At 49.7% G+C, this 26135-nt stretch overlaps 2 protein-coding genes across 7 annotated transcripts in view; both read left to right on the plus strand.

Annotated features, from left to right (window-relative positions):
• Positions 1–4659: 4659 nt before the first annotated feature.
• On the plus strand, positions 4660–17794 carry eef1a2 (eukaryotic translation elongation factor 1 alpha 2). 2 transcript variants are annotated; one of them, XM_031894067.1, is made up of 8 exons: positions 4660–4780; positions 11027–11206; positions 13299–13478; positions 13639–13935; positions 16136–16286; positions 16365–16621; positions 16952–17186; positions 17446–17794. In XM_031894067.1, exons 2-8 carry the CDS (start codon positions 11063–11065, stop codon positions 17571–17573), a joined length of 1392 nt encoding a protein of 463 aa, XP_031749927.1. In that variant the 5' UTR covers positions 4660–4780; positions 11027–11062; the 3' UTR covers positions 17574–17794.
• Positions 17795–20326: 2532 nt separating this feature from the next.
• Positions 20327–26135, plus strand: part of kcnq2 (potassium channel, voltage gated KQT-like subfamily Q, member 2) — a 33985-nt gene continuing 28176 nt past the window's right edge. For all 5 annotated transcript variants that reach the window (XM_031894621.1, XM_031894617.1, XM_031894620.1 and 2 more), the window contains exon 1: positions 20327–20773. In XM_031894621.1, the coding sequence (XP_031750481.1) occupies positions 20484–20773 (290 nt within the window). In that variant the 5' untranslated portion in view covers positions 20327–20483. The remainder of the gene's footprint in view (positions 20774–26135) is intronic.

Raw genomic sequence — 26135 nt, forward strand, 5'->3', positions numbered from 1 at the left:
ATTCTGACCTCCTCAGGCCGCAAAATGATGACTGAGACATTGTCTGTGTAGGCTACTAATTTCAGGGGCAGGCAACGAGGGGCCTGGAAGCCCTCCAAGTCCAAAGCCTGCACACTACGCAGGGATGGATCTATCACAAGCATATACAGTAATGGACTCAGAGGACAACCCTGATGCACCCCGGCCTCAAACCCAAAGCTTTCACCACACCAGCCATTGACAAGTGGGAAGCTCTCTCCCTCCCTATACAAAACATTAAGCCACTCAATGAACTGACCCGGGATGCCGTACTTACGCAAGGTGGCCCATAGGTACTCGTGATCTACTCTATCAAAAGCTTTGGCCTGGAGACCTAGGACATACATCCCCCTATTATGGGCCTCCAGTTCTTGGCATCTACGGGATTCTTGCCCTTTGATAGCAACACCAAAGAGGATATTCTCATGGAAGAAGGCAAGACACCTCCTCCCAGGCAGTCTCTAAAGACCTCCACAAGAATTGGAGTCAAAAGATCCTTCAAGGTCTTCTAAAACTCGTCAGTAAGGCGTCTGGGCCTTTTTGACCTCCCTCCAGGAAAGCCTTCATCCTCTGCCCATCCAAAGCCTTACTCCTGAACAGATCGGCATAGTAGGTTCCAACAACTCCCAGGATCCCTCCCTTAGCGTCTTGCTCTACACCCTGGGAGTCCTTCAAACCAGTGATGAACTTTCTCGCTACAGCTTCTCTGCAATTCCGGAAAGGGGTCCGGGGATTGAAACCCTCTGTAATCTCTCCCCAGAACCAGAGACCTGTATTGATGACTGTACTGATGCTTTCTGATCTGGAGCTTTAGCTGGGAGATCTTTTCCCCACCACCCCATCCGAAATTAAGGATTCAAGTTTCCTTCGTAGGGACAGGTTCTTGTTATACTTCTTGTCCTCCCTAATGACAGATAGTTTGCAGAAGAAGGTGCAAAATGACTTCTTGGCCTGTTCTTCTTGAGTCATAATCCAGTATCCTTGTCATCTCACACTGAAGGAGTGCTTCAAAGGAGTCCCGCTCAGACTCTCCCTACAGGGAGTCAACACTCAACCTCCACCACCCTCTGCCTTTCTTTGGGACAGAGGAGGTTCCCAACAGGAAGGACAAGGCAAAATGGTCTGAATAATCAACCAAGATCTCCTCAACCCCTGTAAAAACCTCCCCTGTGGAAAGAAAAGCCATATCGATCCTACTGCTCCGATTGGCACAATAGAAGGTATGTTTGGCCTTCCGCCCATCATGGGTAAAGACATCAATCATGCCCGATTGCTGCAGGATGTTCCTCAAAAAACTACTCTCATATTTGTTGAAAGTCTGTGCTGATTGGTCTGTAGCACTGAGGACTTGATTGAAGTCACCAGCCATGGTAGAGATATTGTTGGACCTCCTCAAGCAAGTTTTTCCTCTCGAGCATAGACGGCGGCCCATAGATATTAATAAGCCTCAGCCTGCGCCCCGCTACTGAAACATCCAATAAAAGGACCTCTTCCACCTCCACGAGACGATGTACCTTTATTCCCGAGAAACCTCCAACTCCAGCACCTGGTTCTGCAACAATGGAGAAGAAAGCTGTAGCCCAACGCCATTCCCATCTGCACTGGTGGTCAGCCTGGTCTCCTGGGTAAATATTCCATCAGCTGAGGAGTTTCCGAGGGTCTGGAAGGCTGGGGACGTTGCTCTGGGAGCCTTTATGCTTGACACATTGGAGGACATTATTCTGAGAGGTAACGATGCCATAATTAGTCTCCTCCTCTGCCTCCTTTTCTCTCCGCCTCCTTTTCCCTTCCTGGCTGCTCTCTCCCCCTTGATCCCCAAGTCTCTGAGCCCCTGATGGTATTGGGGGATCATCTCCTAAAGCCTCAGTAGGTTCTGGCCCACAATCAGGAATCTTTAGTTTGGACCCCCCCATATCCAGCCTCTCTAACGCCTCCATTTCTTCCGTTCTCTCACCCCAGAATGGAGATTCCCATGGGTGGGAGGGGCAGACTGTGGCCCCTCATTACCTTTCTTTGTTGCCCTTGTTGCCCTTGTTGCCCCCTCACTGCCGGTGGGAATGTTACCTGGTGCCCCAGACTCGTGTGATTTCACAGGAGGAGAAACAGACACATTGGGTTCTGTCGGATACTGATTCCTGAGGGAGAAGCTGAGCAGTAAGTGGCTGTGTGTGACACACACTGAAACACACGCACACTGATACACACGCACACTGATACACACACTGATACACACACTGATACACACACTGATACACACACTGATACACACACACACACTGATACACACACTGATACACACACTGATACACACACACTGATATACACACACACTGATACACGCACACTGATACACACACACTGATACACGCACACTGATACACGCACACTGATACACGCACACTGATACACACACACACTGATACACACACACACTGATACACACACACACACTGATACAACACACACACACTGATACACACACACACTGATACACGCACACTGATACACGCACACTGATACACGCACACTGATACACGCACACTGATACACGCACACTGATACACGCACACTGATACACGCACACTGATACACGCACACTGATACACGCAACTGATAAACACACACACTGATACACACACACACTGATACACGCACACTGATACACGCACACTGATACACACACACACTGATACACACGCACACTGATACACGCACACTGAAACACACGCACACTGATACACACACACTGAAACACACACACACTGAAACACACGCACACTGATACACGCACACTGAAACACACGCACACTGATACACACGCACACTGATACACGCACACTGATACACACACACTGATACACACACACTGATACACACACACACTGATACACACACACACTGATACACACACACTGAAACACACACACTGATACACACACTGAAACACACGCACACTGATACACACACACACACTGAAACACACACACACTGATACACACACACACACACTGATACACACACACACTGATACCACACAACACACACTGATACACACACACACACTGATACACACACACTGATACACACACACACACACTGATACACACACGATACACTGATACACACACCACACTGATGCACACAGACAACAACACACTGATGCACAGACACACTGATAACACACACTGATACACACACACACTGATACAACACACACACTGATACACACACTGATGCACAGACACACACACACACACTGATACACCCCACACACACACTGATACGCATACACACACACTGATACAAAGACACACACAGTGACACACACACACTGATACACACACACACACACTGATACACACACACACACACTGATACACATACACACACACTTATACAAAGACACACACAGTGACACACACACACACACTGATACACACACACACACACTGATACACACACTGATACACACACACACTGATACACACACACTGATACACACACACACTGATACACACACACACACTGATACACACACACACACACTGATATACACACACACACAGTGACCACATCACACACTGATACACCACACAACACTGATACACATACACACACACTGATACAAAGACACACAAAGTGACACACAGACACACTGATACACACACACTGATACACACACACACACACTGATACACACACACACACTGATACACACACACACACTGATACACACACACACACTGATACACACACACACTGATACACACACACACACTGATACACACACACACTGATACACACACACACTGATACACACACACACTGATACACACACACACACTGATACACATACACACACACTGATACACACACACTGATACAAAGACACACACAGTGATACACACACACACTGATACACACACACACTGATACACACACACACACTGATACACATACACACACACTGATACAAAGACACACACAGTGATACACACACACAGATACACACACACACAGATACACACACTGATACACACACACACACACTGATACACACACACACACTGATACACACACACACTGATACACATACACACACAGTGACACACAGACACACTGATACACATACATACACACACACACAGTGACACACACACACAGTGACACACACACACACAGTGAGACACACACACAGTGACACACACACACACACACAGTGACACACACACACACAGTGACACACACACACACACACACAGTGACACACACAGACAGACAGTGACACACACACACACACAGTGACACACACACACACAGTGACACACACACACAGTGACACACACACACACACACACACAGTGACACACACACACACACAGTGACACACACACACACACAGTGACACACACACACACACAGTGACACACACACAGTGACACACACACACACACACACACACAGTGACACACACACACAGTGACACACACACACAGTGACACACACACAGTGACACACACAGACAGACACAATAACACAAAAGACTGGGCAAATCTCCCGGTTGATATGAGCTCATCCCCGGGGCTGTCCCTGGCTCCTCCCCCCTCTCCCTGCTCCTCCCCCCTCCCCAGCCCGGTACCGCATTGCTGTGCTGCAGGGGTGACTGCATTGCGCCGGCCCGTCAGTAGGTGGACCCCTCCCGGAGAGATAAAACTGCCTGATCCGGAGCTGCCTGCCCTGCTGTCTGAGAGCCCGGCTGCAGGTAAGAGCTGCCCTCCTGCCCCCCTGCCCCCCTGCCCCCCAGTCCCTCTTGTTGGTGCCCCACCCATTGCTACTTACCCCCCTGTATCATGTTACCCTCACCCCTACCCCCTGCATGTTACCCCAACTCCCTGCATGGTACCCCTACTCCCTGCATGGTACCCCTACCCCCTGCATGGTACCCTCACCCCAACTCCCTGCATGGTACCCTCACCCCTACCCCCTGCATGTTACCCCAACTCCCTGCATGGTACCCCTACTCCCTGCATGGTACCCCTACCCCCTGCATGGTACCCTCACCCCAACTCCCTGCATGGTACCCTCACCCCAACTCCCTGCATGGTACCCCTACTCCCTGCATGGTACCCCTACCCCCTGCATGGTACCCTCACCCCAACTCCCTGCATGGTACCCCAACTCCCTGCATGGTACCCCTACCCCCTGCATGGTACCCTCACCCCAACTCCCTGCATGGTACCCTCACCCCAACTCCCTGCATGGTACCCCTACCCCCTGAATGGTACCCTCACCCCAACTCCCTGCATGTTACCCTCACCCCTACTCCCTGCATGTTACCCTCACCCCTACTCCCTGCATGTTACCCTCACCCCAACTCCCTGCATGGTACCCTCACCCCAACTCCCTGCATGGTACCCTCACCCCAACTCCCTGCATGTTACCCTCACCCCAACTCCCTGCATGGTACCCTCACCCCAACTCCCTGCATGGTACCCTCACCCCAACTCCCTGCATGGTACTCTCACCCCAACTCCCTGCATGTTACCCTCACCCCAACTCCCTGCATGGTACTCTCACCCCAACTCCCTGCATGGTACCCTCACCCCAACTCCCTGAATGGTACCCTCACCCCAACTCCCTGCATGGTACCCTCACCCCAACTCCCTGCATGGTACCCTCACCCCAACTCCCTGCATGGTACTCTCACCCCTACTCCCTGCATGGTACCCCTACCCCCTGAATGGTACCCTCACCCCAACTCCCTGCATGGTACCCCTACCCCCTGCATGGTACCCTCACCCCTACTCCCTGCATGGTACTCTCACCCCTACCCCCTGCATGGTACCCTCACCCCTACTCCCTGCATGGTACCCCTACTCCCTGAATGGTACCCTCACCCCAACTCCCTGCATGGTACCCTCACCCCAACTCCCTGCATGGTACCCCTACCCCCTGAATGGTACCCTCACCCCAACTCCCTGCATGGTACCCCTACCCCTGCATGGTACCCTCACCCCTACTCCCTGCATGGTACCCCCAACTCCCTGCATGGTACCCCTACCCCCTGAATGGTACCCTCACCCCAACTCCCTGCATGGTACCCCTACTCCCTGAATGGTACCCTCACCCCAACTCCCTGCATGGTACCCTCACCCCTACTCCCTGCATGGTACCCTCACCCCAACTCCCTGCATGGTACCCTCACCCCAACTCCCTGCATGGTACCCCTACCCCCTGAATGGTACCCTCACCCCAACTCCCTGCATGGTACCCCTACCCCCTGCATGGTACCCTCACCCCTACTCCCTGCATGGTACCCCAACTCCCTGCATGGTACCCCTACCCCCTGAATGGTACCCTCACCCCAACTCCCTGCATGGTACCCCTACCCCCTGAAAGGTACCCTCACCCCAACTCCCTGCATGGTACCCCTACCCCCTGAAAGGTACCCTCACCCCAACTCCCTGCATGGTACCCCTAACCCCTGAATGGTACCCTCACCCCAACTCCCTGCATAGTACCCCTACTCCCTGCATGGGACCCTCACCCCCACTCCCTGCATGGTACCCCTAACCCCTGAATGGTACCCTCACCCCAACTCCCTGCATAGTACCCCTACTCCCTGCATGGGACCCTCACCCCAACTCCCTGCATGGTACCCCTACCCCCTGTATATTACCCTCACCCCAACTCCCTGCATGATGCCCCTACCCCCTATATATTACCCTCACCCCAACTCCCAGCATGGTACCCCTACTCCCTGCAGGTTGCCCCTATGCCCTGTAAAGTGTCCCCCATAGGTACAGTCTGTATGGTGCCCTTATATTTGGGGTGACCCTTGGAACCCCTAGTCCCTGTATGGTATGTGCTGCATGGAACCCAGATCCCCCTTCAAGTGACTTATCATTCACTCTTTGTTACCCTTTGCCCAGTACATAATACCCCTACCCCCTGTGCCCTCCTTATACTGCATCCTCTCTTATGACTCTGTGCCCCCCTTTCCATCTCTGGGGTCCATCTCCCCATGTCCCTCCATGGTACCCCTGTTTCTCTAGCCCCCCCCCCTTGGGGCTTCCTTCCCTTCCTTCAATTTAACCCAAGTTGGCACCACATTTGCCTCCATGTGCACCTCACCCATTGCCCCCTAGGTTTCCCCCCCATTAGTCATATCACCCAGCCCATAGGCCTAATCTACAGGGTTTATGCCCCTAATGCCTTGTTTCTTCCCTGTGCCATTTTCTGCCCCCCCCCCCCCTTCTGGTTCCTGTGCTATTGGCGTGCCATGTATGGGCCTGCATGGAAGTCTGTCTGTGCCCACACTGTCACCTTGCCCGTACCCTTGCTACAGGCCGATAGTGCCCCCTATGTGCCCACCCTGGCAAGCTCCTCCCTCCTGCATCCCCCTGTAATATATATATATTAGTTAGAGCCCCCCAGCCTTGGCATACAGGGGAGAGGGGCACAGACTGGGCAGGGAGGGGAGAGGGGCACAGGCTGGGCAGGGAGGGGAGATGGGCACAGACTGGGCAGGGAGGGGAGAGGGGCACAGGCTGGGCAGGGAGGGGATGGGGGGCACAGGCTGGGCAGGGAGGGGGGCACAGGCTGGGCAGGGAGGGGGGCACAGGCTGGGCAGGCAGGGGAGGGGGGGCACAGGCTGGGCAGGGAGGGGAGGGGGGCACAGGCTGGGCAGGGAGGGGAGAGGGGCACAGGCTGGGCAGGGAGGGGAGAGGGGCACAGGCTGGGCAGGGAGGGGAGAGGGGCACAGGCTGGGCAGGGAGGGGAGAGGGGCACAGGCTGGGCAGGGAGGGAGAGGGGCACAGGCTGGGCAGGGAGGGGAGGGGGGCACAGGCTGGGCAGGGAGGGGAGGGGGGCACAGGCTGGGCAGGGAGGGGAGGGGGGGCACAGGCTGGGCAGGGAGGGGAGGGGGGGCACAGGCTGGGCAGGGAGGGGAGAGGGGCACAGGCTGGGCAGGGAGGGGAGGGGGGCACAGGCTGGGCAGGGAGGGGAGAGGGGCACAGGCTGGGCAGGGAGGGGAAGGGGGCACAGGCTGGGCAGGGAGGGGAGAGGGGCACAGGCAGGGAGGGGAGGAGGGCACAGGCTGGGCAGGGAGGGGAGGGGGGCACAGGCTGGGAGGGGAGAGGGGCACAGGCTGGGCAGGGAGGGGAGGAGGGCACAGGCAGGGAGGGGAGAGGGGCACAGGCTGGGCAGGGAGGGGGGCACAGGCTGGGCAGGGAGGGGAGAGGGGCACAGGCTGGGCAGGGAGGGGAGGGGGGCACAGGCTGGGCAGGGAGGGGAGAGGGGCACAGGCTGGGCAGGGAGGGGAGAGGGGCACAGGCTGGGCAGGGAGGGGAGGGGGGCACAGGCTGGGCAGGGAGGGGAGGGGGGCACAGGCTGGGCAGGGAGGGGAGGGGGGCACAGGCTGGGCAGGGAGGGGAGGGGGGCACAGGCTGGGCAGGGAGGGGAGGGGGGCACAGGCTGGGCAGGGGAGGGGAGGGGGCACAGGCTGGGCAGGGAGGGGAGAGGGGCACAGGCTGGGCAGGGAGGGGAGGCGCCAGTCTCAGTTGTTCCAATAACAGTGACATTGTGTGAGATGATTGTGGCGTAATGCGAAATCCATGGCAGGCAGCGGTGGGAGGGGAGTGGGCACAGGCCGACACTGATACCCAGGTAGCAACAGCGTCAGAATGTAAATGTACCCACAGTGGCACCAACACACACACACACACACACAGTGACACACACACACACACTGATACACACACACACACACACTGACACACACACACTGACACACACACACACACACTGACACACACACACACACACACACAGTGACACACACACACACACACACTGATACACACACACACACACACACACTGATATACACACACACACACACACTGACACACACACACACTGATATACACACACACACACACACACACACACACTGACAGACACACACACACACACTGACACACACACACACACACACACTGACACACACTGACACACACACTGACACACACACACACACACACACACACACTGATACACACACAGTGACACACACACACTGATACACACACACACACACACACTGATACACACACACTGATATACACACACACACACACACACTGACACACACACACACTGACACACACACACACACACTGACACACACACACTGACACACACACACACACACACACTGACACACACACACTGACACACACACTGATATACACACACACACACTGACAGACACACACACACACACACTGATACACACACACTGATACACACACACACACACACACACTGACACACACACACACACTGACACACACACACACACTGACACACACACACACACACACTGATATACACACACACACTGACACACACACACACACACACTGATACACACACAGTGACACACACACACTGATACACACACACACACACACACTGATACACACACAGTGACACACACACACTGATACACACACACACACACACTGATACACACACACACACACACACTGATACACACACACACTGATACACACACACCACACACACTGATACACACACACACACACACACACTGATACACACACACACACACACACACACACACACACTGACACACACACTGGTACACACACACAAACACACACACACACACACACACTGATATACACACACACACACACACACACACAGTGACACACACACACACACACACACACACACACACACACACACACACACACACATATATATATATACACACACACACACACACTGACACACACACACACACTGATACACACACACACACACTGACACACACACACACACACACACACTGATACACACACACACACACACACACACACTGATACACACACACACACACTGATACACACACACACACTGACACACACACACACACACACACACTGATACACACACTGATACACACACACTGACACACACACTGGTACACACACACAAACACACACACACTGATATACACACACACACACACACACACACAGTGACACACACACACACACACATATATATACACACACACACACTGACACACACACACACACACTGATACACACACACACACTGATACACACACACACACACACACACACACACTGATACACACACACACACTGATACACACACACACACTGATACACACACTGACACACACACACACACACACACACTGATATACACACACAGTGACACACACTGACACACACACATTGATACACACACACTGATATACACACACAGTGACACACACACACACACATATATATATATATATACACACACACACACATATATATATACACACACACACACACTGACACACACACACACACTGATACACACACACACTGACACACACACACACTGATACACACACACACTGACACACATACACACAGAATGGCCTTTCCCTAGCAACTTTGCAATTGGTCTTCATTAAGTACTTTTTATAGTTTGTGAATTATTTCCCTTCCTCTTCAGACTCTTTGCAGCTTTCAAATGGGGGTCACTGACCCCGGCAGCCAAACCCTATTGCTCTGTGAGGCTCCAGTTTTATTGTTATTGTTACTTTTTATTCCTTATCTTTCTATTCAGCCCCTCCCCTATTCATATCCCAGTCTCTCATCCAAACCCCTCCCTGGTTGCTAAGGTAACTTGGACCCTAGCAACCAGATAGCTGCTGAAACTCCAAACTGGGGAGCTGCTGAACTGAAAATGAAAAAACTAAAAAACTACAAATAATAGAAAATGAAGACCAATTGCAAATTGTCTCAGAATGTCACTCTCTACATCATACTAAAAGCTAACTCAACCTGCAGTTGCCCCATTGCCCCAGCTGGGTACCTTGGTGCTTTTGTATCTAACTGGGCCTCCATCCAACCAACTGTTCCCTCATGTTCTTTCCATTCTGTCCCCCCAGACTTCCTTGCACTCTCGCTAGTGTCACCCCAGGAGGATGGGGAAAGAGAAGACACACATCAACATCGTGGTCATTGGCCACGTGGACTCTGGCAAGTCCACAACCACCGGCCACCTGATCTACAAGTGCGGGGGCATCGACAAAAGGACGATAGAGAAGTTTGAGAAGGAAGCGGCCGAGGTGAGCACAGTGGTCCCCTGTCTTCTTCACAACCATGCGTACCCCCAATTGTGACATCATACAGATATGTTGTATGGGGGGGGGGCAATAAAATCCATTGGTTGGCGGCATACGGAGTCTGGAGTTGGGTAGTTCTGTTCTTAATATGGCAACCAGATATCACAACTCTGGGATCATTTCCTCACTGTAGATCTCAAGTCAATATTTGCCCAACGTTGCAATATGAAGGTCCAAACTGTGATGTAAGTACCAGGGGGCAGGGCAATACACCAGGGCCTCCTGCCCCAATGGCATTGGTTGTATGAGGGGAAGGATGTCCGGTGCAAAGTCCCCCTGCCCTAATACAGGACCCCTTATCCGGAAACCCATTATCCAGAAAGTTCCGCATTATGGAAAGGCCATCTCCCATAGACTCCATTATAAGCAAATAATTCTAATTTTTAAAACTGATTCCCTTTTCTCTGTAATAATAAAACAGTACCTGTACTTGATCCCAACTAAGATATAATTACCCCTTATTGGGGCAGAACAGCCCTATTGGGTTTATTTAATGGTTAAATGATTCCCTTTTCTCTGTAATAATAAAACAGTACCTGTACTTGATCCCAACTAAGATATAATTACCCCTTATTGGAGCCCAAACAATCCTGTTGGGTTTAATTACTGTTTAAATTATTTTTTAGTAGACTTAAGGTAGGAGATCCAAATTACAGAAAGACCCCTTATCCGGAATACCCCAGGTCCCAAGCATTCTGGATAACAGATCCCATACCTGTAGTAAGCTGTAAGCCTTTAGTTATACCATTGGGACTTTCTTGGTGCAGAAATCATAAAGGACCAATCATATTTTTCGTTTTATTTGAATAACTGCACTAAATTTTGTAAAGCTAACTGCTGATGGGTTGCCGGGGGTAACCTTGAATGATCCTTGTTTCTTTCCATTGGTGAGTTTCTTGCTTGTGTAATGTGTAATGTGCAATGTATGGAACGTAGAATGGATCTGATAATGGGAGGAGAAGTCCATGACTGGGGGTGGGGAGCACAGAGGGCCCAGTGGGGACACTGATGATGTCACAATACTTTGGGGCACCCCCTCCCGGATGGAAAGAAATACATTGTGTATGCGGAGTCCATAAAAGTCTTCATTGTTCTTTTCAGGGGGTGAATTTGGGAGGTGTCTGATTCCCTTTCCAACAGTAACGCTCTATCATGAATTCCCTGGAGGCTTCTCTCAGAGCTTTGTGTTGTTCAACAGCAGGACGAGTCCCAATGATATCCGAGATCAGCTGCGAGCGGAGACCTCAGAGAGAGAGAGAGAGACTCTGCCAGGGTTTAATTATAGCTGCTGCTGCGAGCTGGCAGACTCCATTTTGTGTGCTCGTACAGAGGGCAAGCTGTCCTCTCCGCCCGAGAAATGGAGATTGTCTGGGAGATGTCCTACTGGCCTCCTTCATGTCTTACTGGCCTCCTTCATGCTGGAATGTGTCCCCTTGGCCTTAAATATTCAGGGTAAATGCACGGACTGTCAGTTGTGTGCAGCCCATGCCAGCTCCACCTTCTGTACAGGGAGAACATTGGTTAATACTATTAAAGGGGAAGCCAACCTTCAGATAGAAAAGTGCAGATGCATGTAGGCTACTGATCCTGCTGACCTGCACATACATCATGGTTTGCTTCGTACCACAGTTAATAAGGCAATAGTAATACTGTTGATGTTGCTGTTGACAGTCAGAGCTAAGTGCCACCTAGTGGAGATAGGGTTACCGCTACATTGCTTCAGTCCCAACAACCAGATGTAAGTAGAATACAGTTGCTGCTACATTGTCTCAGTAGGTCAGACTCAACTTCCCCCATTGACTAAACATTAGGTTGGTGATATTTTCATTGTCCTCCCGTTACTGTACAACTGTTATGTTTATTATATTCTATTGGTGACCGTCCTAGTCAAGCTGATGTCCACTCAAGTTTCTCATCAAAACCCATATGTAGGTGGCCACCAGAACTGTCTTAACGTTCAGGTATAAAACCGACCATAGAGAAACTGGAAGTCCAACATTTATTAAGCCTTCACGCATGTGTTCTTCTTTTCTAGATGGGGAAAGGTTCCTTCAAGTACGCTTGGGTTTTGGACAAGCTGAAGGCTGAGAGGGAGCGAGGAATCACCATTGATATCTCCCTTTGGAAGTTTGAGACAAACAAATATTACATCACCATCATTGATGCCCCCGGACATCGAGACTTCATCAAGAATATGATCACTGGAACCTCTCAGGTAAGAGAGAGATTGAGGAGGAGGAGAGGCCCTTACCAAGGTTCCAGTGGAAGGTACTCAAGTTCCACCAAATATCGTAGAGAAGGGTTTTCCCTGTTGGGGGAGGTGAGACCATCTCTGGTGCCACATTACTCACTTCTCTCCCTCTCCTCATTCCCAGGCAGACTGTGCAGTGCTGATAGTGGCAGCCGGAGTGGGTGAGTTTGAAGCTGGCATCTCCAAGAATGGACAGACCCGTGAACATGCCCTCCTGGCTTACACCCTCGGAGTCAAACAGCTCATCGTGGGAATCAATAAAATGGACTCCACCGAGCCTCCCTACAGCGAGAAACGTTATGATGAGATCGTCAAGGAGGTCAGCGCCTACATCAAGAAGATTGGCTACAACCCAGCTACAGTTCCCTTCGTACCCATTTCTGGCTGGCATGGAGATAACATGTTGGAGCCCTCTCCCAATGTAAGTGGAGTCTTGTTCATGAAGGAAGGGAATAATGAATGAATCTGCCATAGGTTTGGTTTGACTAGGTCTTAGGCCGGTGATGGTTGAGGTATGTAGAGACCATGAATGTAATGGTGGAACGTTATAGAGATAACACAACTAATAGGAGAACATACAAGTGATGTTTGGTGAGTCCAGGGACTGGAAAACCTTCATGTCATCATAACAACACAGGAACAGTCATGTTTGAGAATAGATCCATTCATAAAGTATAAGCCTTTGGTCTTATAGATCCAGAGGATCCCTCAGAAGGGAAACATTCCCTTAGAACACTCAACCTACTGCAATGAGTATGATTATATGAGTATGAATGCTCATATCCAAAGTATTTTCTCAAACGCTAATCAAGCGCTCGACTCTTTCTTGAGACTTTCTATAGTATCTGCCATATCTAGGAAAAAAATCTTTTCAGAACCTAAAGGTGGAACCTTCATTATTCTGATGTCAGAAGATTCCCCATTGTCCTCTGGATTCTTTACGAACAGTGCTTTCCAGCTCATTACATGTAGTGGGCCAGTTATATGTCATATAGTGAAGTCTATGGAGTCTCTGAGCAGACTGGGGGCCATAAAAATTCTTTGACGGCCACATTTGGCCCGTGGGCCTCCAGTCAGACAGCCTTGATCTATAGAAGGATCTTCTAGTAAATAAAGCATCAAAGAGTTATATACATGGTGATCATATCTTCTCTCCTCCATTGACTAGTCCTAAATCAGCCAGTTCTTCTTCATAGCTGAGATTCTACATTCTCTTTATTACCTTAGTGGCCATTTTGTATCTCTCCGTGTTGTTTACTGGAGACCAAGACTCTGGTGGGATATGAGGCCACCAGAATGATAGAGCTAAAGCCATAATTGGGATATTATTGACCAATGGCACAAAGACTAAGAACAGTTTCAGACTAATAGTTGGTGTTGTGGAACTGGCTGGTGATTGGCTAAAGATAAGAGGGTTGTTTTTCAAATTCTGACATAGTGGGACCTGATTGGTCAGATAAAGTTTCTGTTGGCTTCAAGGCAAAATAGAATTTGGGTTATGTAGATGTTTCCAATGCTAAAGCTGTAGATATGCAATCACTATGATCAGCGATTGGTAATCCTTGAATCTGTTATTGTTTTATTGGGTCTTGCTCACCTGTAGTACCTTTGTGCAGGTTCTGACCCACAGTGAGGCCCAGTGTAACTTTCCTGCATTAGGACCGGACCGACCTCCCCTGTCAGTGTCAGGTTTAACCCCGAGTGTTGCACGTGGCTTCCCCCGTGTCCCCCCCCCCGCCCCCCATCTCCATTTAGAAATCTGTGACCGTGAGTCACCAGGTCCAAAAATCCCATGCTCATCAGATCCTATAAAACCCAGTTATAAAAAGATTGGGTCTGTGAGCCAAAAGACAAGTGTAGCCGGCCAAACATGGCCTTCCCATCGAGCTCCTGTGAGCAGGTTATACTAGAACAATGATATATTACCCATAAGGCTTTGTGGCTCATGGGATTTTAATCAATTACACCTCTTTAAATCGACTTTTGTATATAAGGTTTATGTAATCCTGGTCATGATGTCATGCTGGTGATGTCACATCAGGGGGAGTGGCAGCTAATATTTAAATTTGAGTAGAGAGAGCCTCTCATATGGAGCATGGAACAAACCCACTTACTGAGTTCTTGTTCTTAGAACATATAGAAAAGCCTTTCTGGCCTCTGGTACTCCCAGCACCCTGCAGCAGTTATTCATTTCCAGAGCATGCTGGGAACTGTAGTTCATCTATGGGAGCTTATCAATGGGGTGCAGGTTATTGCAGTTCCCAGTTGACTTTCCCCAGTCTGGACAGATTTCCTCTCTTTTTGCCATTGTGATATAAATGGAGTTTGTTCCCTGCAGGGGGCCCACTGATTATGGTTGTTCTTCCCCTTTGATCCATTAGTTCCACCCAATAGCCCCTTCCCTGCATGCACCTCTTCTCTCAGCTGTGTCAGTCACACATTTCCTCCCCTATCTATTGCACCCCTTTCCTTCTCACCATGTTGGTTCTTTCCATTCTCTTGGCCCTAACCCATTCCACTTACCCTTCCCCGAGTACAACTCTATCTTCGCTTTCCCTCTTTTGCCCCCCTTCATCCTATTTTAGTTCCTATTCACCCCCAATGTGCTTCTGGGCCTCTAGATGCCATGGTTCAAGGGATGGAAAGTGGAGAGGAAGGAAGGCAATGCCAATGGAGTTTCCCTGCTTGAGGCTTTGGACACCATCCTTCCCCCAACTCGCCCAACAGACAAACCTCTGCGTCTTCCCCTGCAAGATGTCTATAAAATTGGAGGTAATTAATATTTCTTCTGTATGGCCTCCCCATCTGCATTCTGCCCAGTTGTATTCCCAACCTGCCTTTGTGATTCAGGAATCGGCACAGTTCCAGTGGGTCGTGTAGAGACTGGCATTCTAAAGCCGGGCATGGTGGTGACCTTTGCTCCAGTCAATATCACAACTGAGGTCAAGTCCGTTGAGATGCACCATGAGGCTCTGAGCGAGGCTCTGCCTGGGGACAATGTTGGCTTCAATGTCAAGAACGTGTCAGTAAAGGACATTCGCCGAGGCAACGTTTGTGGGGACAGCAAGAGTGACCCACCCCAGGAAGCTGCTGGTTTCACTTCTCAGGTAAGAAACCGTGTCCCATTTCTCCTACAGATGTCCCTTCTTCTATAGGAGAAACCCTTAGCTACTCAGTTGCCAGCAGGTCTAAAAGTCTTGACCCCACATTGACAAATAAGGGCGCCACACGCTTTTAATGAGGAGAATAGACAAGGACGTAGTGAGAAGTGTTGGGTGATCACCAGAACTAGGGGACAGATGGAGGTCCATGTAGCCTTCCATGGTATTACAATGGTAAGGCTCAGTAAGCTGCAGGTTCAGGCAGGTACAGAAGTGAAAAACCTGTGACGGGATAAGATGGTGGTCCATACAAACGTGTTTACTCCTTATCCTCAGGTGATCATCTTAAACCACCCTGGTCAGATCAGTGCTGGATATTCCCCAGTCATTGACTGCCACACTGCCCACATCGCCTGTAAGTTTGCAGAGCTGAAAGAGAAGATCGATCGCCGGTCCGGCAAGAAGCTTGAGGACAACCCCAAGTCCCTGAAATCTGGAGACGCGGCTATTGTGGAGATGATCCCTGGGAAGCCTATGTGTGTAGAGAGCTTCTCCCAGTACCCACCTCTTGGTAAGTATCTCAAATGCCATGGCACGGGGCGAGATAACGATATTATTCTGTTACAGGTGGACATTGTTGGGTGCCAAGAAGATTGAAAGATTAGTATTTGGGAAAGATATGGAGGTGCATTGGTTGCTGTGCCATTTTTATAAATGTCCACCAAATCTGTTGACCTGAGCCCATAACCACTGCGTCTTGGCTTAAGTGACATTAGGTGCGTGATGAGATGGCACAGGTCATTGTCACCTTGTCACTATTCTCCCTCTAGGGCGCTTTGCAGTGAGAGACATGAGGCAGACTGTGGCCGTGGGAGTCATTAAGAACGTGGAGAAGAAAAGCGGAGGAGCCGGCAAGGTGACCAAGTCCGCACAGAAAGCCCAGAAGGCTGGCAAATGAATTGCCGGTTCCCTCCGTCTGGCACACAAGCCCTGCCCCTCTGGGAAGGTCCGTCCCCTTCTCTTTGAGGTGCACGCCAGCCCATCTGCTTGTAAAAGCCTGTATGTCAACGACTGGATGCTCACCATTAAAGTCCAGTGGAAGTTCTTTAAGAGGAAAAGCATGCTCCTGCTCTGTAATCTTTAGTGTCCATTTTACCAATTAAACTGGTTCAACATTCATAATGTGACGTTGTGGGGTTCTTTCCATGGGTTGTGTGGCTGGTAGAAACTCGGGGGTCCACTGAACCTTGAGAAATAGAAATAGGCAGACTTCCAGCAGCTATAGAACAAAAGGTTGCTTTCACTCAAGACAGAGGAGAAGGAAAGGCATTTTATTTTGCCAATAGTCACATCAGTGCAAGCTAGAATGTTATATTTATTCTGCAGAAAGCTTTACCTTACCTGAGTAAACAGCCATTGAAGCCCCCTCTGTTTGTTTAAGATAGCAGCTGCCATTTTAGCTTGGTCTCAGTAGCTTCCCTGCTGTGGTTCTGGCTGCTGGTAGCTCAGATTACAGCAGAAAGGGGAGGGGGAGAGAGCAGAGATGGGAGGGGAAGAGAGCAGAGAGGGGAGGGGGAGAGAGGAGCAAACTGAGCATGTTCGTGTTGTGCCCTGAAGGATTCATATAACAGTGAGTGTTATCCTTATTGAGTAGAAAACTGCTATTTATTCTGCATGTACTGCAGGGAGTCAGAAAGCCGAGCACAAGTTTGTATCTCGCTGATAAATTACTCTGTTAGGGTTCCAGGGGATGGAGTCCATGTATTTTGCTCTGCCAAGTTGTCATAAATCAGAACATAATGTATCTGGGTATCTGTCAGCTGTAACCAAGGACATGGCAGATAGGAGCCAATGATAGCGGCTTGGAGCAACGAGTGCCATTCCATGCCAGTGGCTGAGTCAGGGTGTCAGACTGCCCTACTGGGGGGACACGTCTCAATGGGTTTCAGACCATCAATTTGCATTACTTCCAGTCTCTTGGTCTCCCCAACGAGGAAATACCCCAGGCCAGAAGATCCCAGTAGAACTCAGTATCTCCCTGAGCTTCTCCCGCACTGTACTGTCTAGGTGCCTAAGGGAAACCGTATGTCACATTTTATTATTTTTGAAGCCCCAGTTGTGCTTCTAAATCAGAAAAGTGTCAATCAAGTGCAAAAAAAGTGTCACACACCAGTGCAATTGACTAAATCTTAAGACTAAGTCTTAAAGACAAACTCTTCAATCACTTGGCCAAAATGCACAAAATAACCAGAAGAGTCTTCAAGAGTCTTCACTTTAAAGGCTAGGGAGGCAAGGGTCTTCAGACGCCCTTCACCACAAGGCTAGGGGGTCCCTTTGTCCAATCCTATAGTCCTGTTGCTCTAAAGGGAAAGGATGAACAAATGACCTCCAAAGAGGTCCCAAGTTGTTTGCCCCCTCGGCAGGGCCAGGTTTCATGGGGAGAAGGGCCACACATCTCCCCCTAGATCCATGCCCAAGACTAAGGAGATCATTGCACCGATACAAATCCTGTTCTGTTCTCTCAGTGGGGTTGGCGTCTCCCCAATGTTTAGAACAGACGCTCCACTTGATCTCGGCCAAAAGGCCAATATTCTGTATTCTGGCCACACAATAAGTCTTACTATTATACTGTACCACGTATAGGGCCGTGCTAACCCATAGGTATTAATAACAATACAGAGAGAAGGAATGTTCTGGGCATCATAACAGAATGATTTGGGTTGATTATTTTCTTCAGCCGACACAAGGAATGTTCTGCAGATAGATCCATGTAAGAGGAAAGGCCAGATCTAAACGGACACACACCCCGTCTGGCCTACCCCTAAAACACGACACAGGAAACGACTACGTCAGACACAGAAGTCATCCATCTTGCCCTACCGTCCTCCATGTCTTGCCCTACCGCCTCCATCTTGCCCTACCGCCTCCATCTTGCCCTACCGCCTCCATCTTGCCCTACCGCCTCCATCTTGCCCTACCGTCTCCATCTTGCCCTACCGTCTCCATTTTGCCCTACCGTCCCCATCTTGCCCTACCGTCCCCATCTTGTCCTACTGCCTCTATTTGCCCTACTGTCCCCATCTTGCCTTACTGCCTCCATCTTGTCCTACTGCCTCTATTTGCCCTACCATCTCCATCTCAAACTATAGGTGCAATTCTGGTGTTGCCCTACTAATGCCATTACCCCTGTCTTTCCTGTTTTGCAGCCCCCCACTATTTGAGGTGTCCCTGCCCCCCTAAAGGCAGATCATTGGATGGTTACAGACCCGGGGGCAGAGGATTTGGGAACGTAACTCAGGAGGTTTGTGTTAGTTTAAAGCCCCATAAAGATGATCATCAGCCTCAGCCCGGAGGCAATAGAAGTGCTGCCAGATGTCTCCAATGGGCTGATTAGCCCCAAACACAAATGTTGCTTTAGGGAAAATCATTATTTTTGGGGCATTAAATATTAAGTAGAAACCCTGTGTATTGGGGCTAATAACAGGGGTATGGGGACAGGGGGGCAGCAACCTCTTGCCTTGATAACCAATCACATTATTATAACACAGAGACCAAGGTACTACCCTTCCCGGCATCCCCGGCAGCCAAGGCAGTTGTAGTTCCCGGCAGTAGGAGTAGGAGGGGGAGGCACTGCCAGTAAAGGGTTAATAGGGAGGAGCCTCTCGGGCTCGGATTGCAGAGATTCACTCAGCTCAGAACCAGTTCCCATTGAGCTGCGGAGAGAGAGGACCCCCCCACCCCGGTACCGACCCACTCCCACCCTGGTACCGACCCACTCCCACCCTGGCACTGCCAGCCCCCCCCTAGCCCCCCCATCCTGGCAGCATGAGCACCTCGGAAGGCCCCCCAGCCTGAGACCCCCCCAAACATGGTGCAGAAATCCCGCAATGGGGGGGTCTATCCCGGCCCCACTGGGGAGAAGAAGCTAAAGGTGGGCTTTGTGGGACTGGATGCGGGACCCCCAGACACAAGCAGGGACGGGGCGCTCCTTATAGATGGCTCCGACAAGCGCAGCAGTATCCTTATCAAACAGCGGTCGGGGGTGTCAGGCACCGGGAAGCCCCCCAAGCGCAACGCTTTCTATCGCAAACTGCAGAATTTCCTCTACAATGTGCTGGAGAGACCCCGGGGCTGGGCCTTTATCTATCATGCCTATGTGTAAGTACCGGGGGGGCCTTTATCTATCATACCTATGTGTAAGTACCGGGGGGGCCTTTATCTATCATGCCTATGTGTAAGTACTGGGGGGCCTTTATCTATCATGGCCTATGTGTAAGTACCGGGGGGGCCTTTATCTATCATGCCTATGTGTAAGTACCGGGGGGGCCTTTATCTATCATGCCTATGTGTAAGTACCGGGGGGGCCTTTATCTATCATGCCTATGTGTAAGTACCGGGGGGCCTTATCTATCATGCCTATGTGTAAGTACGGGGGGCCTTTATCTATCATGCCTATGTGTAAGTACCGGGGGGGCCTTACTATCATGCCTATGTGTAAGTACCGGGGGCCTTTATCTATCATGCCTATGTGTAAGTACCAGGGGGGCCTTTATCTATCATGCCTATGTGTAAGTACCGGGGGGCCTTTATCTATCATGCCTATGTGTAAAGTACCGGGGGGGCCTTTATCTATCATGCCTATGTGTAAGTACCGGGGGGGCCTTTATCTATCATGCCTATGTGTAAGTACCGTGGCCTTTATCTATTCATGCCTATGTGTAAGTACCGGGGGGCCTTTATCTATCATGCCTATGTGTAAGTACCGGGGGCCTTTATCTATCATTTGCCTATGTGTAAGTACCGGGGGGCCTTATCTATCATGCCTATGTGTAAGTACCGGGGGGGCCTTTATCTATCTGCCTATGTGAAGTACCGGGGGGCCTTTATCTATCATTGCCTATGTGTAAGTACCGGGGGGCCTTATCTATCATGCCTATGTGTAAGTTACCGGGGGGGCCTTTATCTATCATGCCTATGTGTTAAGTACCGGGGGGGCCTTTATCTATCATGCCTATGTGTAAGTACCGGGGGGGGGCCTTTATCTATCATGCCTATGTGTAAGTACCGGGGGGGCCTTTATCTATCATGCCTATGTGTAAGTTACCGGGGGGGGGGCCTTTAATCTATCATGCCTATGTGTAAGTACCGGGGGGGCCTTTATCTATCATTGCCTATGTGTAAGTACGGGGGCCTTTATCTACTGCGATGTGTAAGTACCGGGGGGCCTTTATCTATCATGCCTATGTGTAAGTACCGGGGGGGCCTTTATCTATCATGCCTATGTGTAAGTACCGGGGGCCTTTATCTATCATGCCTATGTGTAAGTACCGGGGGGGGGCCTTTATCTATCATGCCTATGTGTAAGTACTGGGGGGGGGGCCTTTATCTATCATGCCTATGTGTAAAGTACTGAGGGGGGGGCCTTTATCTATCATGCCTATGTGTAAGTACTGGGGGGGGCCTTTATCTATCATGCCTATGTGTAAGTACTGGGGGGGGGCCTTTATCTATCATGCCTATGTGAAGTACGGGGGGGCCTTTATCTATCATGCCTATGTGTAAGTTACGGGGGGGGGCCTTTATCTATCATGCCTATGTGTAAGTACTGGGGGGGGGCCTTTATCTATCAGCCTATGTGTAAACTGGGGGGGCTTTATCTATCATACCTTATGTGTAAGTACCGGGGGGCCTTTATCTATCATACCTATGTGTAAGTACCGGGGGGCCTTTATCTATCATACCTATGTGTAAGTACCGGGGGGGGGGGCCTTTATCTATCATTGCCTATGTGTAAGTACTGGGGGGGCCTTTATCTATCATACCTATGTGTAAGTACGGGGGGGGCCTTTATCTATCATGGCCTATGTGTAAGTACTGGGGGGGCCTTTATCTATCATACCTATGTGTAAGTACCGGGGGGGGGCCTTTATCTATCATCGCCTATGTGTAAGTACCGGGGGCCTTTATCTATCATGGCCTATGTGTAAGTACCGGGGGGCCTTTATCTATCATGCCTATGTGTAAGTACCGGGGGGCCTTTATCTATCATGCCTATGTGTAAGTACCGGGGGGGCCTTTATCTATCATGCCTATGTGTAAGTTACTGGGGGGGGGCCTTTATCTATCATGCCTATGTGTAAGTACCGGGGGGCCTTTATCTTATCATGCCTATGTGTAAGTACCGGGGGGGGCCTTTATCTATCATGCCTATGTGTAAGTACCGGGGGGGCCTTTATCTATCATGCCTATGTGTAAGTACGGGGGGGCCTTTATCTATCATGCCTATGTGTAAGTACTGGGGGGGGCCTTTATCTATCATGCCTATGTGTAAGTACCGGGGGGCCTTTATCTATCATGCCTATGTGTAAGTACCGGGGGGCTTTATCTATCATGCCTATGTGTAAGTACCGGGGGGGCCTTTATCTATCATGCCTATGTGTAAGTACCGGGGGGCCTTTATCTATCATGCCTATGTGTAAGTACTGGGGGGGGGCTTTATCTATCATGCCTATGTGTAAGTACTGGGGGGGGGGCTTTATCTATCATGCCTATGTGTAAGTACTGGGGGGGGGCTTTATCTATCATGCCTATGTGTAAGTACCGGGGGGGCCTTTATCTATCATACCTATGTGTAAGTACTGGGGGGCCCTGAGTCAGGGGCCCTACTATTCCTTGCCTTTGTGTGTGGGGGAGAGATGTACCTGGGGGGCACTATTGCCCTCATGTAGCCCCTGTTTGTACCCTACTGTGCCCCCCAGTGTGTGTGTGGGGGGAGAGATGTACCTGGGGGGCACTAGAGCCCTCATATAGCCCCTGTTTGTACCCTACTGTGCCCCCCAGGGGGCCTTTTTGTGTGTATAGTGCCATGCCTGGGTGGCAGTGCCAGGGGCCCAAAGGGGCCCGTATTTTTCTGCAGTGTTCAGTAAGCCCTTATGAACCCCAATATACTGTACTATGTGTGTTTATTGTACCCCCCCTTCACCATGTGTGAGCCCCCCCATGCCCTGCACCCTAGTGTGACCAAAGAGATATTTTCAAATGTTCTTACATACTGTATATTGTAACTTACCCAGTGTGAGTCTTGGGGTCCCAAGGGTAATTATAGGGGGTTCAGTGCTTCTCATAGTTTTCCACATATGCCTTACATATGCCCCATTGTAAGCAGCAGTCCTGCCCTGCTTTATGGCTGAGATTCTAGCTATCTGTATAACAGAGCATTCTGTCACAGTGGCACAGATCCTATCTGATCCCCCCATTGTAAGCAGCAGTCCTGCCCTGCTTTATGGCTGAGATTCTAGCTATCTGTATAACAGAGCATTCTGTCACAGTGGCACAGATCCTATCTGATCCCCCCATTGTAAGCAGCAGTCCTGCCCTGCTTTATGGCTGAGATTCTAGCTATCTGTATAACAGAGCATTCTGTCACAGTGGCACAGATCCTATCTGATCCCCCCATTGTAAGCAGCAGTCCTGCCCTGCTTTATGGCTGAGATTCTAGCTATCTGTATAACAGAGCATTCTATCACAGAACACATAAAGAAACTGTGAGTGCAAATTGTGCTTGTGCCCTGAGCCCAACCCTGTACTGGCACAAAGGCAGAGAATCCTATTGGTTGAGCCCCAGAACCGTCACTGTCACAATCCTCTCATTGTTTACTTCAGGGATATGTACATTGTGTCAGTGATTCCTCCTCTCCCATTGTCTGTGTGAAATGGATTAAATTCCCAAATCTCATATATTAATATAAAAATACCATTTATTGATGTTACCATGGCGCCAGGTATGTTTCATACATTACAGCACTTACAGTGTTAATTTATAGCCTCGTACCATAAGGCACGAAATGCGTCAGGCAATAAAAATGTTTTTTTTTTTTCATATATTAATATAACTCCATTGTATTGTTATAGTGATATTCGAGATTGTTTAATTGATTTGCTGAAACCTGTTGGGTCTGAGGGATTTCCCTCCGACCTGTGGTCCTTTTACAGGGCCCCAGTACCCCCTATCTGGTGTTTATTTGATTTTATGTGGCCAGGCAGTGACTAATGGGCTAATAGCTCAGCCATAGACTGTAATTATCCGGAAAATCTGCCCTCTGGGGGTTTGGGAAGGGGGCAGTTCAGTCATTATCACTGTGGGTTAGAATGAGTCTGATACAGTATTCTCTTGTCCAATGGCTTGGTGTCCCTATGTTATTCCTAAGAGTCAGTGTATATATATATATACAGGTATAAGTAATAAGTGCAGAAAGCTGCTCAGTGACTGCTAATATCCTTATCATTTACAGTAGGGGGTACATTATCCCTTATAATACATGAGTGATACTCCGAGTTCCCTGTATAATTCAGCCTGCAGCCTTGTGCCTTTATATGGGGGGCACAGAACCCCTCAGTGACTGCTAATATCCTTATCATTTACAGTAGGGGGTACATTATCCCTTATAATACATGAGTGATACTCAGAGTTCCCTGTATAACTCAGCCTGCAGCCTTGTGCCTTTATATGGGCACAGAACCCCTCAGTGACTGCTAATATCCTTATCATTTACAGTAGGGGGTACATTATCCCTTATAATACATGAGTGATACTCAGAGTTCCCTGTATAATTCAGCCTGCAGCCTTGTGCCTTTATATGGGGGGCACAGAACCCCTCAGTGACTGCTAATATCCTTATCATTTACAGTAGGGGGTACATTATCCCTTATAATACATGAGTGATACTCAGAGTTCCCTGTATAACTCAGCCTGCAGCCTTGTGCCTTTATATGGGGGGCACAGAACCCCTCAGTGACTGCTAATATCCTTATCATTTACAGTAGGGGGTACATTATCCCTTATAATACATGAGTGATACTCAGAGTTCCCTGTATAACTCAGCCTGCAGCCTTGTGCCTTTATATGGGGGGCACAGAACCCCTCAGTGACTGCTAATATCCTTATCATTTACAGTAGGGGGTACATTATCCTTTATGAAACTCATTTCCAAAACGCTCTGAATTGCAGAAAGACCCCATAGACTCCATTCAATCAAACAATTATAGTATTAATATATATTTATTAATATCATAATAAAACAGTTCTTTGTACTTGATTCTAACCATGATTTATGTATATAATCCTTTCTGAAATTAGAACAATGCTCCTGTGTTTAATGTTTAAATGATTATTTATTAGACATAAGGTATAGAGATCCAAATAACAGAAAGACTCCTTATCTGGAAAACCCCAGTCCCTGAGCATTCTGGATAACAGATCTCGTACCTGCACACACAGGTGTATTTTCTCTCTCCGTGCCTGAGATTTACACGCGTGTTGGTGCCGTGGGCCTGGGGGGCCGGAATGTTCCGTCGGTAGAAGCTGCACTTTGCCTGATTATTTATAATTCATGGAGAGCGGAGGTTTCAGCGCCGGAGGAAAGTGGGTCAGGGAGCAATTGGTTTCCCACGTGGAATTGGGCCAGAACCTGCTTTGTGTGAGTGTTTGTGATCCACACGGTGCCGGTGCTGCCCATTCCCA

Source organism: Xenopus tropicalis, chromosome 10 (genome assembly GCF_000004195.4).
Source record: "Xenopus tropicalis strain Nigerian chromosome 10, UCB_Xtro_10.0, whole genome shotgun sequence".
In the NCBI taxonomy this organism is placed as follows: Eukaryota; Metazoa; Chordata; class Amphibia; order Anura; family Pipidae; genus Xenopus; species Xenopus tropicalis.